Below are 13,180 nucleotides of genomic sequence, written 5' to 3' on the forward strand. Positions count from 1 at the left end.
CACATCAATAAACAGAACAAGTTAGGCTTTTGTTTCTCAATGGAAGTCTGTATTTAGGGTGAAATTTACACTGTTAAAATACAGCTTTTGAATGAATATTTGACTCAGTGAAAGAGCTACTTCTGTTCATTTAAAAAACATGACTGCAATATCGGTAACAGAACAACATCATGGAAGTTGGGGAAACTAATTGCATTGTATGAGGGAGAAAAGAGAAACCTAAGAGTAACACTTAGGCTGGTTAAACTCTATTGACTTCTGTGATTAAACCCCACTGGCTTCTATGGAAAGCAATGCACCCCTGGTTTAAAGTAATGGGTTTGACTGCACAATCACTGGTGCCTGAGAGGTCTATATGTCTCCGTCTGGCTTGTACTGGGTGGGTAAAGCCACAACTCTCGCTTACTGTTACGTGCAAACCTGGGAATGTCGGTTGTTTCACTGCAACGAATCATGGTCAGTAAACCAATTACCAATCGTGCTACATGCGATCTTGTGTTTGGAGCAAAACAAACTACAAACCCAGGTTCAGGATTGTAGGTTTTCCCTCCAAACACAAACCAGGAGGAGGAAAGATGGAACAATCTGCTAATTGTGGTAAACCATGGTTTATGGCTTACCATGACATGTGAACATGACCTTTGTGCTTCTCATTCTTTCTGGGGTGTGTCGTTTACATGTTCTGTGTGTTCTCTACATGTTCTGTAGATATTATGCATTCTTTGTCTTACCCCCAACACTCTGCATTCTTGAGGAATCTTGCGGAGTGCTGGATTTGTTGCGGTTCTGATTTTTCTTTTTGTTGTTGGCAGCTCGGACAGATCGAAAAAGGACTTCGCTTGCTTTGAAGAAAGCAACCATGAATGGCTGTTTTGACTGAGGTCCATGCCGTCCTATAAGGCCAGCAGATTTCACATTGATACTCCTACCTGCAAAATACATCAACATAAGCATATTTACCAAAACACAGAATAAGCTAAGCCAATTGGTGAAGGAGCAATGTTAGAATAATAACTCTGGAACATTATTATTATTATTCTGCTGTATTCAAAGTAGCACTGCGTAACAGCTATCTAGAGTAGGCTGCCTACACACAGTGCCTCCATCTTGCCAGCAACCACAGTCAGTTTGTTGGCCCTGATCCAGCCCCCCTCTGACTCCAGGCACTGGTCCAGCACTTATGAGGAACAGAGTTGTGTATCATTAGTGTACTGATGGCACTTCACCTCAAATCTCCCAGAAACCACCCTGGATGGCTTCATGGAGATGTTAAATGGCATCAGGGATGAAATAGTACCCGGCAGTACCTCACAGCACCCCACAGAAATACTCCCCAATTTTTTTTCCTGAATTTGACCCCAGAGAGGACCAGAAGCACTGTAAAACAGTAATCCCAATGCCCAACTCACAGAGCTGGCTCAAGAGGATACCCTGATCAATAGTATCAAAAGCTACTGAGAGATCAAGTAAGAATAATGGGCTTGCATTCCCTCTGTCCTTCTCCCGATAAAGGTCACCCAAGATGACAAAGATAACCAGGCCTGAACCTCAATTGAAACAGGTCAAGGCAATCAGTTTCATCCCAAAGTATTTGCAACTGTTGAGCCACAACCTTTCCCCCAAAAGGGACCATTGTCTCAAACCAATGGGCCCAGGCTTGATTATTTTTTCCTCAGGTGTGGTAGCATCACCGCTCCCTCCCACAAGGATACATTGACCACAGCTTGGATCCACCTGGTTGTACCACCTCAGCAAGCTTTTAATAAGCCAGGAGGGAGAAGGGAAGATGTTGTTATTCACATCATTGCAAACACCCCTTGTCCACTTCATCAGGCTCCATCCACTGAAATGTAATGTGAAAGGCAGATATGCTAGACGTACATAGAATAGCCTCATCTATTTTGAAAATGGTGTAGTGCTAGAAGAGAATATTGTGTGTATTAGAATCCCACACTGTGATGGCAAAGTAGTCAACTTTTTTTTTTGAAGCCACTATCCTCTTAATTTAAAAAAACAAGAATGGCAGATGGGGAATCCTGTATACTCGACACAAATCAATACGAAAGAGAAAGGCAGGCATCCTACATATTTATACTTCGAGTCATAAATAATTTCAAAGCATTACTCAAATTTCACCAAAAGCCTTAAGTATAGGTACAGCTGAGGCTTCAGTCTTTCAAGGAATAATATATAATAGAGGTTGAAATATGTACATGATTGACTCTAGTTTTACTCCCAGGGGATGTACATATTTCTCTATAATATTTGTTCAGTCAGGACTGAGCACTACACTAGATTATAGACTCTGACCCTCCGGGGCAACCGGGGGTGGAGGAGTGTTGGAAGAAGGCGTTGAAAATGAAAAAAAAGAGGGGGGAGCTAGTCACTAAAGCTGCATCCATATGAATTTCGAACAAATAAGCCCCCAGCTCTTAACAGAATTTATTTTGGCAGCCCGAACACCTTTGTGTCTCCACGTATTATGCAGAACCCTTCGTTCCGCCAGAAACCGAGACAGTGTCATGTGAAGCTATGCAGCTGTACAAGGGGAAAGCGTACAAAATTCCTTAAAATAGTAAAAGAAATTCTGAATTGCTAGCCTGGTTGGCAGCAACGTCCCTCTGATCTATAGCAAAGTAGGAGATGGGAAATGGTTAAAATCCTCTGAGAAAGAAGCATCTGCCTTGCAAATGTATCATGCCATTAAACTCAATCTCGCTTGAGAAAGAACTTACTAATAGTCATAGGAGTAAGCCTTAAACAAATAAGCATATAGGCTTCCCTTTTAAAGGCAAACTTACAGTGGCTCTCTGCCAGGGTCTATATTTCTTAGAAAAACTTCTATCATTGGCGTAAATGAAAGAGGCAGTTTGATTTGTGGTTAAGGCAGTTTCCATTCTACTTCCACTGTAACAAATGTATTAATTCAGCTCAGACTTCCTCCTCCTGGCAGCCCTTTTGCAGTAAAAAAGAGAAATTAGAAGTCGCAGCCAAATACCGTACCTTGAACTGACCCACTTCAATACATAAACACTTTTACAACATGTTTATTCAGGTGTAGCACTTTAAATTGCTTTAAGATGTTTCCAGTGACAGAGAAACCAGCAAAGGTGAAAAAAGGAGAACTGAGAAAGTTAAGCAATTCGGGAGCGGAATGGAGTGGCCACATATTATGTAAAAATATATATGAAATAATTGCTGCTTCATGGAGGGGGAGAGTCTGGAAAGGAAAATATGTATTTGTTCAATTTCTAATTTCATTTAAATGATTGTGAAATAATATAGTGCAATTCATTGTTGAATGTGAAAGTCTTTAGCAAGTCGGATCTGGAAAACCTTTTACAGATTATTACAACCTGGACCAAACCACAGCGTTCCACATTTACCTTCCTTTTTCTCGGAGTCCTTCTGACAAGGCTCTCTGTTTTGTTGCAAGGACTTTCAATAATTTTATTTTACCTATAAAAAATTAATATCTTACTGGCAGACATTTCAGGAAATCTATTAGATGTATATGTCCTGAATACTATAAAGGTATGTGTGAGACATTATTTTAAAGGGAGTTCACTTTGGTTTTGAAGGATCACCCCCTACACACACACACACTTTTGCTTCTCACAACCTAAGTTTTCTGAATTTACAAAAGTGTTTTTTGTGTGAGAAGCAAAAGTGGGGGGGGGGGGTTTAAACCTTCAAAACCAAAGTGAACTCCCTTTAAAATAATGTTTAATATTATTAAGTTTCCTGTTGGTTTCTTTTTAGATTTCAGCAGTGAGATGACTATTAAGATGCCACAAGCTAAGGTTTACTTAAGTCCTCAAGATATACAGAGATACTCTTAAAAATTAGTCTAAGCCCAAATACCCTTTGAACACAGAGGCAATTTATGTGACTCTCTATCTGCTGTTTACTTGATCTTTTGAACAGCCAAGGTAAGCTGCGAGAAACAGTTTTCCCCACCCCTCACCATAGAATTATGGCTCAGCACTTCTATTTTTCTACATTAAAAAACCAATAAATAATCATTTATATTTCAAAAGGTTTGCTCGGCAGTAAACTCCCAATGACTACCATTCAACATAGCTCCACGTAAGTAAATTTAGCATTATACAAGTTGATAATTCTGGAGAAAAAAGCATGTTACAATCATCAAAGCACTTAATTCAGAATTGCCCCATTGGTCTCAAAACTACTACAAAATTAGTGGTTTCATAACTGAAGGCTCAGCTTATTTATTATGGCCAGGATCCAAACAACCATGCAACTAGTTCCATGCACCCAAGGGAGTTTGGGGCTTGTGTTTTCTCAGCAGCAGACCCTCATGCCACATAGCAAACCTCTTTCGAACCAGAGGTTTGTGATCATGAGCCTGCTATTCAAAGAGAAAATGTTAAACCGAATGGGGCTTGCCTGAGGCACCTGGGTGGGTCTAAAGTAGCCATCAGTGTGTATAAATCAGTCAGTGTGCTTAAGTCATCTGATTATGGAATGCTTGCTAATAATTTTAATCAAATTCAGCTTGCTCAGATAAAAATAATGCATGTAACATAGATCCGGGAAGCACATACAGGAATCACATGTACCACCATTTTGGGATTCTAATTGACAAAAAACCCTATGTGTTTCGTTTGTAGATTTCCACTAGACAGTGTCCGAAAAAGCAGATGAGTCATTGCTGCAATCCAGCCTTTCCCATGTCTGAAGAGCCCTCCCCACACATTGGAAGGCATATATGAAGTGTGGAAAACAAGGGCCTTGTGTACGGGGGGGGGAGGGGGGGTCGATGAGTTTCTGGCACACAACTCCATGTGCGTTTCTGGTAGCGAAATTCCACAGGTAATGAAAATTCTTTCTTTCAAAAGCAACCCTGATCAAATCATCTCTTTTAAGAAACTCATCCCAAACTACTAGCTGTTTGAAAGATGCCAAAATTGTGTTTGGTCACAATGGCAGGAGATGACAGGTTATGCCCAAGAAACTTTAGAGCACAAGTCTATGTGTGTCTAGGCAAAAATAAATCCCCACTGAGGGTGGGGTTCATTCTCAGGTAAATGAGTACAATATTGCCTTATTTAACTAGCTTCTGCATTGATGGCTAAATCATGCGTGCATCACACTCTGAAATCAGTAGACCTAATTACCCGGTTTTACACTGAGTTGCCATGGCCACTGTGGAGAGGGATACTGCAATTAGTCACCCACTACAGAATTGCATAAGCTTTCCAAAACTTGTGATCGCGTTGCTAAAGTTCATATTGCTTTGGCTAAGCATAAAAAACAGCAACTTGTAATGATTTACCTTAAATGCAAGGCAGGCATTACGGCTCTTAATTTTGTTTCTTTCCAGTCTAGATGCTAATGCAGAGAACTCATTCTCACTCATCCACTTGCTCAAAAAAAATGCCCACCTTCTTACTTCTTTGGCTGCTGCTCTGACAGTGATCTGCTCTCCTCTTTCTCCTTCCCACCCTGATGCCTGGAATGCTGTGGCTGAGACAGTGGCATAGCATGGGGTTGCCACACAGTGGCAGTGGATGGATGGGAAACAGATGGAGTACATATTCACATCACCCAGGAGATCACAGCACAGATATAAGAAGAGTCATTCTGTTGTCTAGAGAGGTCACTTCCTGGTTCACATGGAGAAGTTGTTCTCAACAGAGCCCAGTGACAGAAGCACACAGCTGTATTGAGGCAGCACAAGGTGCTGAAGTTTTGCAACCCTAACAATTTTACGCCCAGGGCAATCACCGCTGTGCCCCCGCCCCCATGCTACACCACTGGGCTGAGATGCAGTAAATGCTCTATGTGTTCTGGACAGCAACACATATCTGGGGAGAGGGGGAGAGGCAGTGACATGCTCCCCCAGGCAGTGTTCTGACACCCGCCTGTCCCAGCGTGTCCCAGCCTGTCCCAGAGAGCCAGCGTGGTGTAGTGGTTAAGAGCTGTAGACTCGTAATCTGGTGAACCGGGTTCGCGTCTCCGCTCCTCCACATGCAGCTGCTGGGAGACCTTGGGCTAGTCACACTTCTCTGAAGTCTCTCAGCCCCACTCACCTCACAGAGTGTTTGTTGTGGGGGAGGAAGGGAAAGGAGATTGTTAGCTGCTTTGAGACTTCTTTGGATAGTGAGAAAGCGGGATATCAAATCCAAACTCCTCCTCCTCCTCCTCTTCTTCCCCTGCACTGCAAGGTCTGGGATAGTGTCATGCAGTTGTGAAATATGTTAGAACTTATTTACTTGTCCCAATAAGGCCATTTATAAACATGGGGTATGAATTTATTTATTTTCTCTTGATAGGTGCACAAATTTATTCTAACTGCTGGGTGAAGAATGCCCTCTCAGTTTTGCAGCATCACCAACAAGACCACATTTCTGGCGACATTCTCAGAGGGGTCGGAAGGGGGACCCCCAACTTCTCCTTCACAAACAATGCATCTAGAACAGCACCACTTCATGATGTTGTGGCAACCAAGAGAAGGGCTAATGGGAAAGGAACATGGTGGCCTGGCTAGCCACTAACTGCAAGTGCTCTGTGGTTTTAAGAAAAGATGCTGTCCACCCTCATCTTTACCGATAAGCTCCTCTGCCTTCCCAAATTTTAAAACTTTCACCAGTCCGAAGGTTAATTTTTCTTCCCACTGTTCTCCACTCAAATCCCACTACAGTCAAACCTCGGTTCTTGGACTGCTCCGTTTTTTAACGTTTCGGCTCCCGAACGTCTGACACGGCTTCTGCTTGAGTGCAAGAAGCTCTTGCAACCAATAGGAAGCTGCACCTTGGTTGTCAAACAGTCTTCCAGAACAGATTACGTTCGACAACCAAGGTTTGACTGTACCTCTGAAAGGCTCAACACAGCTCTAATTATTTTTTAAGCTGTTGGCTTGACAGGCAAAATGAACTTTCTTTATCCATCTGATTCTTAAGAAAACCATAAGCTGCTATAAGGGGTTTTTGAATTGCAAATTACAAGTGCATTTGCATGGAAGGAAATTCCTTGTCATTTTTCACCAATACTTTCTACAACTTGAAGGTAGCTATAGCTTTTCAAAACATTTGGCTAGCAAAAGAAAAAGGGGGGGAAAGGCCAAGCTGACACTACTAATTTAATTCCACTCCAAACCCAATTTATTTCATTTAGTCTCGTTACACACTATATTTAATTTTGCCCATTGATGCGTAAAGAAAATACGTTTCGGGAATTTGCAAGGAAAACTCCCCACCTCAATCTGTAAATCTTTCTTCAGAGATTATAAAAGAGCTCAAACTGACATGCTGCTTAGACCTTTGTAAGTCTGACGTTGCCCAAAGAAACCATTTTCATTGATGCATTAGCACAAATAATTATCATGCCAGAATAATCTTTTCATATAATCTTTGTTATGGAGTAATAAGAAACAGGAGGAAGGCAAGCAGTTCAGGGGAGGAGGAAAGGGATATGTCGGTGACCCAGGACCCAACCTTGGAGAGGCAGCAATGCAATTTCAAATGTTTCACATACCCCAACCCAAATGTTGGCTGCAGGAGGAGGGAAGGAAGGAGGGAACACATTTGAGACGTGTCTCTAGGGACACTGGATTGCTGGTGAATTCCAATGCAAGCTGGTCTTATCTGCACTGTCCAGAATCCACATATGTGTTGGAACTTGGTTATTCAGCATCTTTCACACACATGGAATCATAGATTAGTAGAGTTGGAAGGGACCCCAAGGGCCATATAGTCCAGCCCTCTGAATGTTCCAACACAGTTCTCAACTAAGAGAGAGAATTTAACAATTATACAGTGGTATCTTGGTTTATGAATTTAATCCATTCCAGAAGTCCGTTCTTAAACCAAGGCATTCTTTCCCATAGCAGAGGGGACTCACTTTACAAATGGAACACACTCAACAGGAAGTGAAACATGTTCTTATTCCAAGGCAAAGTTCACAAACCAAAACACCTACTTCCAGGTATGCAGCGTTCTTAATCCAAGTTGTTCATAAACTAAGCTGTTCTTAAACCAAAGTACCAATGTATTTAAAATTTTTGATAGAAAAACGTTTTAGAATTGCACAACTATGGACTCAAATGCACATTTCAATGCAGAAACAGATTGATTCCCACTCCTCAGCCTTCTGCAAGCCAGCTCCTCTACTGTGTGGCAGAAGCCTGTTGCCCAGTCCCAAACTGCCTCATCTTTTCCTCCACCTGAAATATGCTTTGGAGGACAAAGAAATTGCATCACCAGCTGCTCCATCTCACCTTTAGCAGGGGAGGGGAGAGAGATGTTGAGAACAAAGGGGCTGAGTGGGAAAGCTGGGAATGTGAGAGTGAAGGACCAGGAGGTGAAGGAAGCCTTCTCCCACCAACACTTTCCACCCCATTTGTTAAATATCACAGGCTATTAACTAGTTAGAAATATGTGTGGCTGCCACTGGGACTTCCATTCTCCTAACTGCTAAACCATGCAGAGAGTTGTTAGGAGACCGCTGGTCCCCTGACAGAGCTCATGTTCGCAGAATGGTTTAACAGTCAAACTCCCTTCTCGGTTGGGAATTCTGGGAATTGTAGCTCTGTAAAGAGAATAGGGACCTCCTAAGAACCCGTAGTAACCTTAACAACCTACAGCTCCCAAGATTCTTTGAGGGAAGCCATGACTGTTTAAAGTGGTTTAGTACTTTTAAAAATGTACAGTGGTACCGTCACGCTGGCCACGTGACCCGGAAGTGTCTCCGGACAGCGCTGGCCCCCGGCCTCTTGAGTGAGATGGGCGCACCAACCCCAGAGTCTGGCAAGACTGGCCCGTACGGGCAGGGGTACCTTTACCTTTACCTACCTCAGGTTACAGACACTTCAGGTTACAGACTCTGCTAACCCAGAAATAGTACCTCGGGTTAAGAACTTTACTTCAGGATGAGAACAGAAATCGTGCTCTGGCAGCACGGCAGCAGCAGGAGGCCCCATTAGCTAAAGTGGTATCAGGTTAAGAACAGTTTCAGGTTAAGAACGGACCTCCAGAACAAATTAAGTTCTTAACCCGAGGTACCACTGTATAGTGCAAATGGGCGCCACGGTGGGATGCACGTATATGTGTAAGCTGTGCCATGCAACCTGTCCACCACAAAGGGTGGGGGTAGATCATGGTGGGGAAGTTATATGGGCCTTTACACCTCATCTCATACTATTTCCTACATGGGATCAGGGTCAGGGGTGCATAAACGAAAGGCTCATTTCTCCTTCCCACTGCTTATAGTGAATGGGAACCCATCTTTAAAATTCATTTGTTTGGCATTAAAAATGAAAGTCAAAAGAGCTACATTCTTAAGACTGAACTGTAGCCAAATGGTTTTAAAAAATAAAAATCCATCTCATGGCTAAGGTCAGAATTAGTAGAATTAATTTGACAGAGTTGCTTTCGGGTTTATCTGTACATGCTGAAAATGATATCTGAAAAGCACTTTAAGGCAAACCTCTTGAAAGATTTATGACTATTTCAGGGGAATGTTTTACACATTCTTTCAGTGCGGCCTGACAGATTATTTAAAAAAGAGAAAAATGTTGTAATCATTGTAGAAAATGTGCTCATGAAATACTTGACCCACCATTCCAATTTAATACAGTTCCAGCTCTGAATAGTGTGTAGGAGTGTTGCTTTTTATCCCAGTTTGACTCATTTGTAATGAACACAAAAAGATGATAGCATGGAAAGTAAACAGGAATCCTTAATAAATGACTTCATTAAAGGAACGGAAAGGACAGTGATTTTTCAAACAAATGTACCTCTTTTTATATCTAAATGACAGTTATCTTCTGTATTAAAGTGATTCTGTATCAGCCCAGTCTCCCATTGATCACACTAACACTTTCTGATGTGTATTAAACCAAGCCAAAAACGTCCTCAATCATTTGTTACACTGCATAATTGAGAGTTGTGTTCTGTGCTATACATCAGTGGAGCCCAGCAGCATCTGAATCATGTCCCAAAATGTTTACAATCTCTTTTATACACTGAATAAGACGTATATTCAGCAGGGCTGCAGAGAAAATTTGCTATTTATAATAAATGGGAAATACACAATGCAAACTTGATGGGCTACTGTGAATAGACTCCATAGGGGGAAACACACTGGTATTTAAGAAACTATTTCAAACAAGAGATTAAATAATAGCATTCAGGAACAGGCTTGCATAAATAGAAAACCCAGAAATAAAACAGAACTAGGCCTAGACGCCAGAATGTACAATGTGCTGTATAGCATTTCAATTACTTTGTGTGATAAGCATCAAATGAGAGGGGACAAACAAAACTGAAAACTCACAACATCAGCATTCCCTTGGGACAATTCTTACACTGTAAAACTCTCAGATTAGATGCCTCCCAAATTAGATGATTGAAATCTGTAATCAGATCTCCTGTTACTTTAAATGTTTGGAGAGAGAGAGAGAGAGAGAGAGAGAGAGAGAGAGAGAGATTGGGACCGAGACTGAGAAAATAAATACAGCTATGGAAGCAATGGGAAGGAAGATCTGTCCCCCCACCAATTTCCTAGTGAAAAATTCTCCTCTTAAAGTTGTTATTTGCCCCCGCAGGTAACACCTACAGATATTTTCCTAACAGATCAAACAGCACCTTCAGGAAGGAAAAGTGATTTTCATCAAGAAAAATGATGGGTAGAGGAGAAAGACTAGCCACCTGCCCCAGTGGTCCCACAGTGGCTTTTAACAAGAAATCAAAGAGATGGTGATCCAATCACAGTTCTCCATTGACTCATCTACTTTGGCCTTTAGCCTCACCCATTAAAACCAACCCATTAGCTAACACTGGAATGGATTAATCCAATGGTTCCTAAACTTTTCTTTCCCACTTGATAATTGCTAGGGATCTTGGCAGACAACTCAATGATTTTTCTGCCTGTTGCAGGAACTGTAACGCACGGTGCTAAATCCTAGATGGTTTTTAATTTCCATTTTGCAGACATGCCATGAATGAAGGAACATAGTTTGGGAACCCCTGGACTGATCCACATCTTCATAAACCTTACAGCTCTAGACTTAAAAACAAACATAATATTTCGATGAATTTCATCCTACATATTGAACCGACCTGGACCCTGTGATCATCAGCTGAAGCCCTTCTTCATGTGCCTTCTCCACAAAAGGTCTGGATAGTGGCAACACCAGAGTGGGCCTTTTCTGTGTGGCTCCCCACTTGTGTAATGCTCTCCCCAGGGAGACTCACCTGACACCTTCATTACATATCTTCAGGCACCAGGCAAAAAACGTTTCTCTGTAATAAAGCCATGGGCTGATTAAAATTCTACGGACTTTAAAATGTGCTTGTGGGAGAGGGAAAATTGGTTTGTTTTTGTTTTATTGTGTATTTTGTGTTCTTATTTTGTATTTTTATGTTGTGAATCGCCCTGTGATCTTTAGATGACGGGCACTATACAAATTAAATAAATAATAATAAAAATACATATTGCTTTTCAGCAGAAGCATGTTGTTTCCTTACAACCTCAAAAAAACGTAAACCACAAAAGCAGACTTCAGTTTCTTTTGTTCTATTTTATGTATCAAACACAGGTGCTGATACACAGGATGTCAAAAATCTTAAAGAATGTTCTGTGTATACGAGAAAGGAGTGCAAGATATTTCTCCTGTCCCCGCAAAAAAAAAAAAAGTTTTCTGAAGCTACATACATTTTATACTGAAATTCAGTAACTTGCCTCTCATGTCTTGTATCAGTGTAAGAGTCATCAACTCTCCTTTAAGACCATAAATGTTTTCAGTCACCAAAAGCCTAGAATGTAAACTTCAAGGTACCCAGTGGATTATTGGAAAGAGATAGGCAGACATTAGAAAGGAGAATTAAAACAACAACAACATGATCCTTTCTTAATTTACTGCAGCCCTGGGGAAACTAAATTGTATGTTGACAGCTTCCATATGTGTTTTGTTGCTCTTTGGACCTACAATTCAATATAAAATGTGGTTTTAGCAGAAAATCAGCTACATTTCATTCAGAAATGATGCTTATGATACAAAATATCATTTTTTAAAAATGGATTCCAATGCCATGTGGCCTTTTGTACTTTTCTCAGCATTATCGGGGGAGAAACATGAACTATAACAACCAGACATTTTCCCATAGAATAGATGTTCTCAATATATGGTTATTTCATACCACATATTTTTCTTTCCTTCTCCTAGTATAACAAAGGATTTACAGTTAAGAGCCACAATCCCAAAGGAAAGCCATAAGGAATTTGTTCTAATTCAACAAGACTTAAGGACCAAAGCTCACAGCAAAAGTGATGGGGCTGAAATCTAGGTTACACAGACAATGTTACAACTGGAAGAGGCAGTCCCTGGCTTTTGTCAACGGTATGAGACAAGCTAACCAGTGATCTGGGTGTGTGGTAAAGCCTACATTCAGAGCAGAGTGCATGCCCATTTGCATACTAGATCATATCACCCACATTTCTCTATGCTCAAAAGACTACAAAAACTAGCACCAAAAGCCCTCCAGCACCACATCAGATATATTTCAGTGGAATCTGCTTCTGTTTCCTTTTTGCATGAATGGACACTTCAATTGCTTGAAATTTCATTTAAAGATTAGGTAAAACTGATGGAATGTTGTTGTTGTTGTTGTTGTTGTTGTTCCAAAGGCCCTTTCACAGGACCACTGTATCTGTGGTGGCTCACAAAAATGCCTGTCTGGTTCAGCTTCTTGTCAGTTGCCTGGGGTCACCGGCCACAACAGGATCAAGCGATTTCCATATGTGAGTTTTAATTATCTTTTCTGATCATGTTATAAAGCACAATTAACCTGCTCAGAAGTTTTTAAGCAGCAAGCGCAGGCCCAATTGCTGTGTGCATTGGACCAAAGTCAACAGTACATTTTTTCCCTCTTTACTGAGGTTTTCTTATGTCTATTAATTTAATTTGAACCGTCAGGATTTCCAATGGTAGCACCAAAACCAAAAATAGAGTTTTCAGTTTGTGTTCTGGCAATGCAATCATTTTACTCCTTTGGTAGTATCTATACTAACATATTATACTGACCTTATTCCTAGCTAGCCTATTGGAGTTTATTTGGGCTTTGAGCCATTACCTTTCTTTGTAATTGATTAATTAGGGCTGCCGTATTTCAATAAGTGAACTTTCTTTTTGGCAAGGAGAAGTTTTTGAGATATT

The 13,180-nt window shown here is 41.1% G+C and overlaps 1 protein-coding gene across 2 annotated transcripts in view; it reads right to left on the reverse strand.

Moving 5' to 3' along the window:
* Nucleotides 1–13,180, reverse strand: part of BMP5 (bone morphogenetic protein 5) — a 54,946-nt gene that overhangs the window by 8,741 nt on the left and 33,025 nt on the right. For both annotated transcript variants that reach the window (XM_081857253.1, XM_081857252.1), the window contains one exon: nt 732–929. In XM_081857253.1, the coding sequence (XP_081713379.1) occupies nt 732–929 (198 nt within the window). The remainder of the gene's footprint in view (nt 1–731; nt 930–13,180) is intronic.

This window comes from Podarcis erhardii, assembly GCF_964252035.2.
Source record: "Podarcis erhardii genome assembly, chromosome: 3".
Lineage (NCBI taxonomy): Eukaryota > Metazoa > Chordata > Lepidosauria > Squamata > Lacertidae > Podarcis > Podarcis erhardii.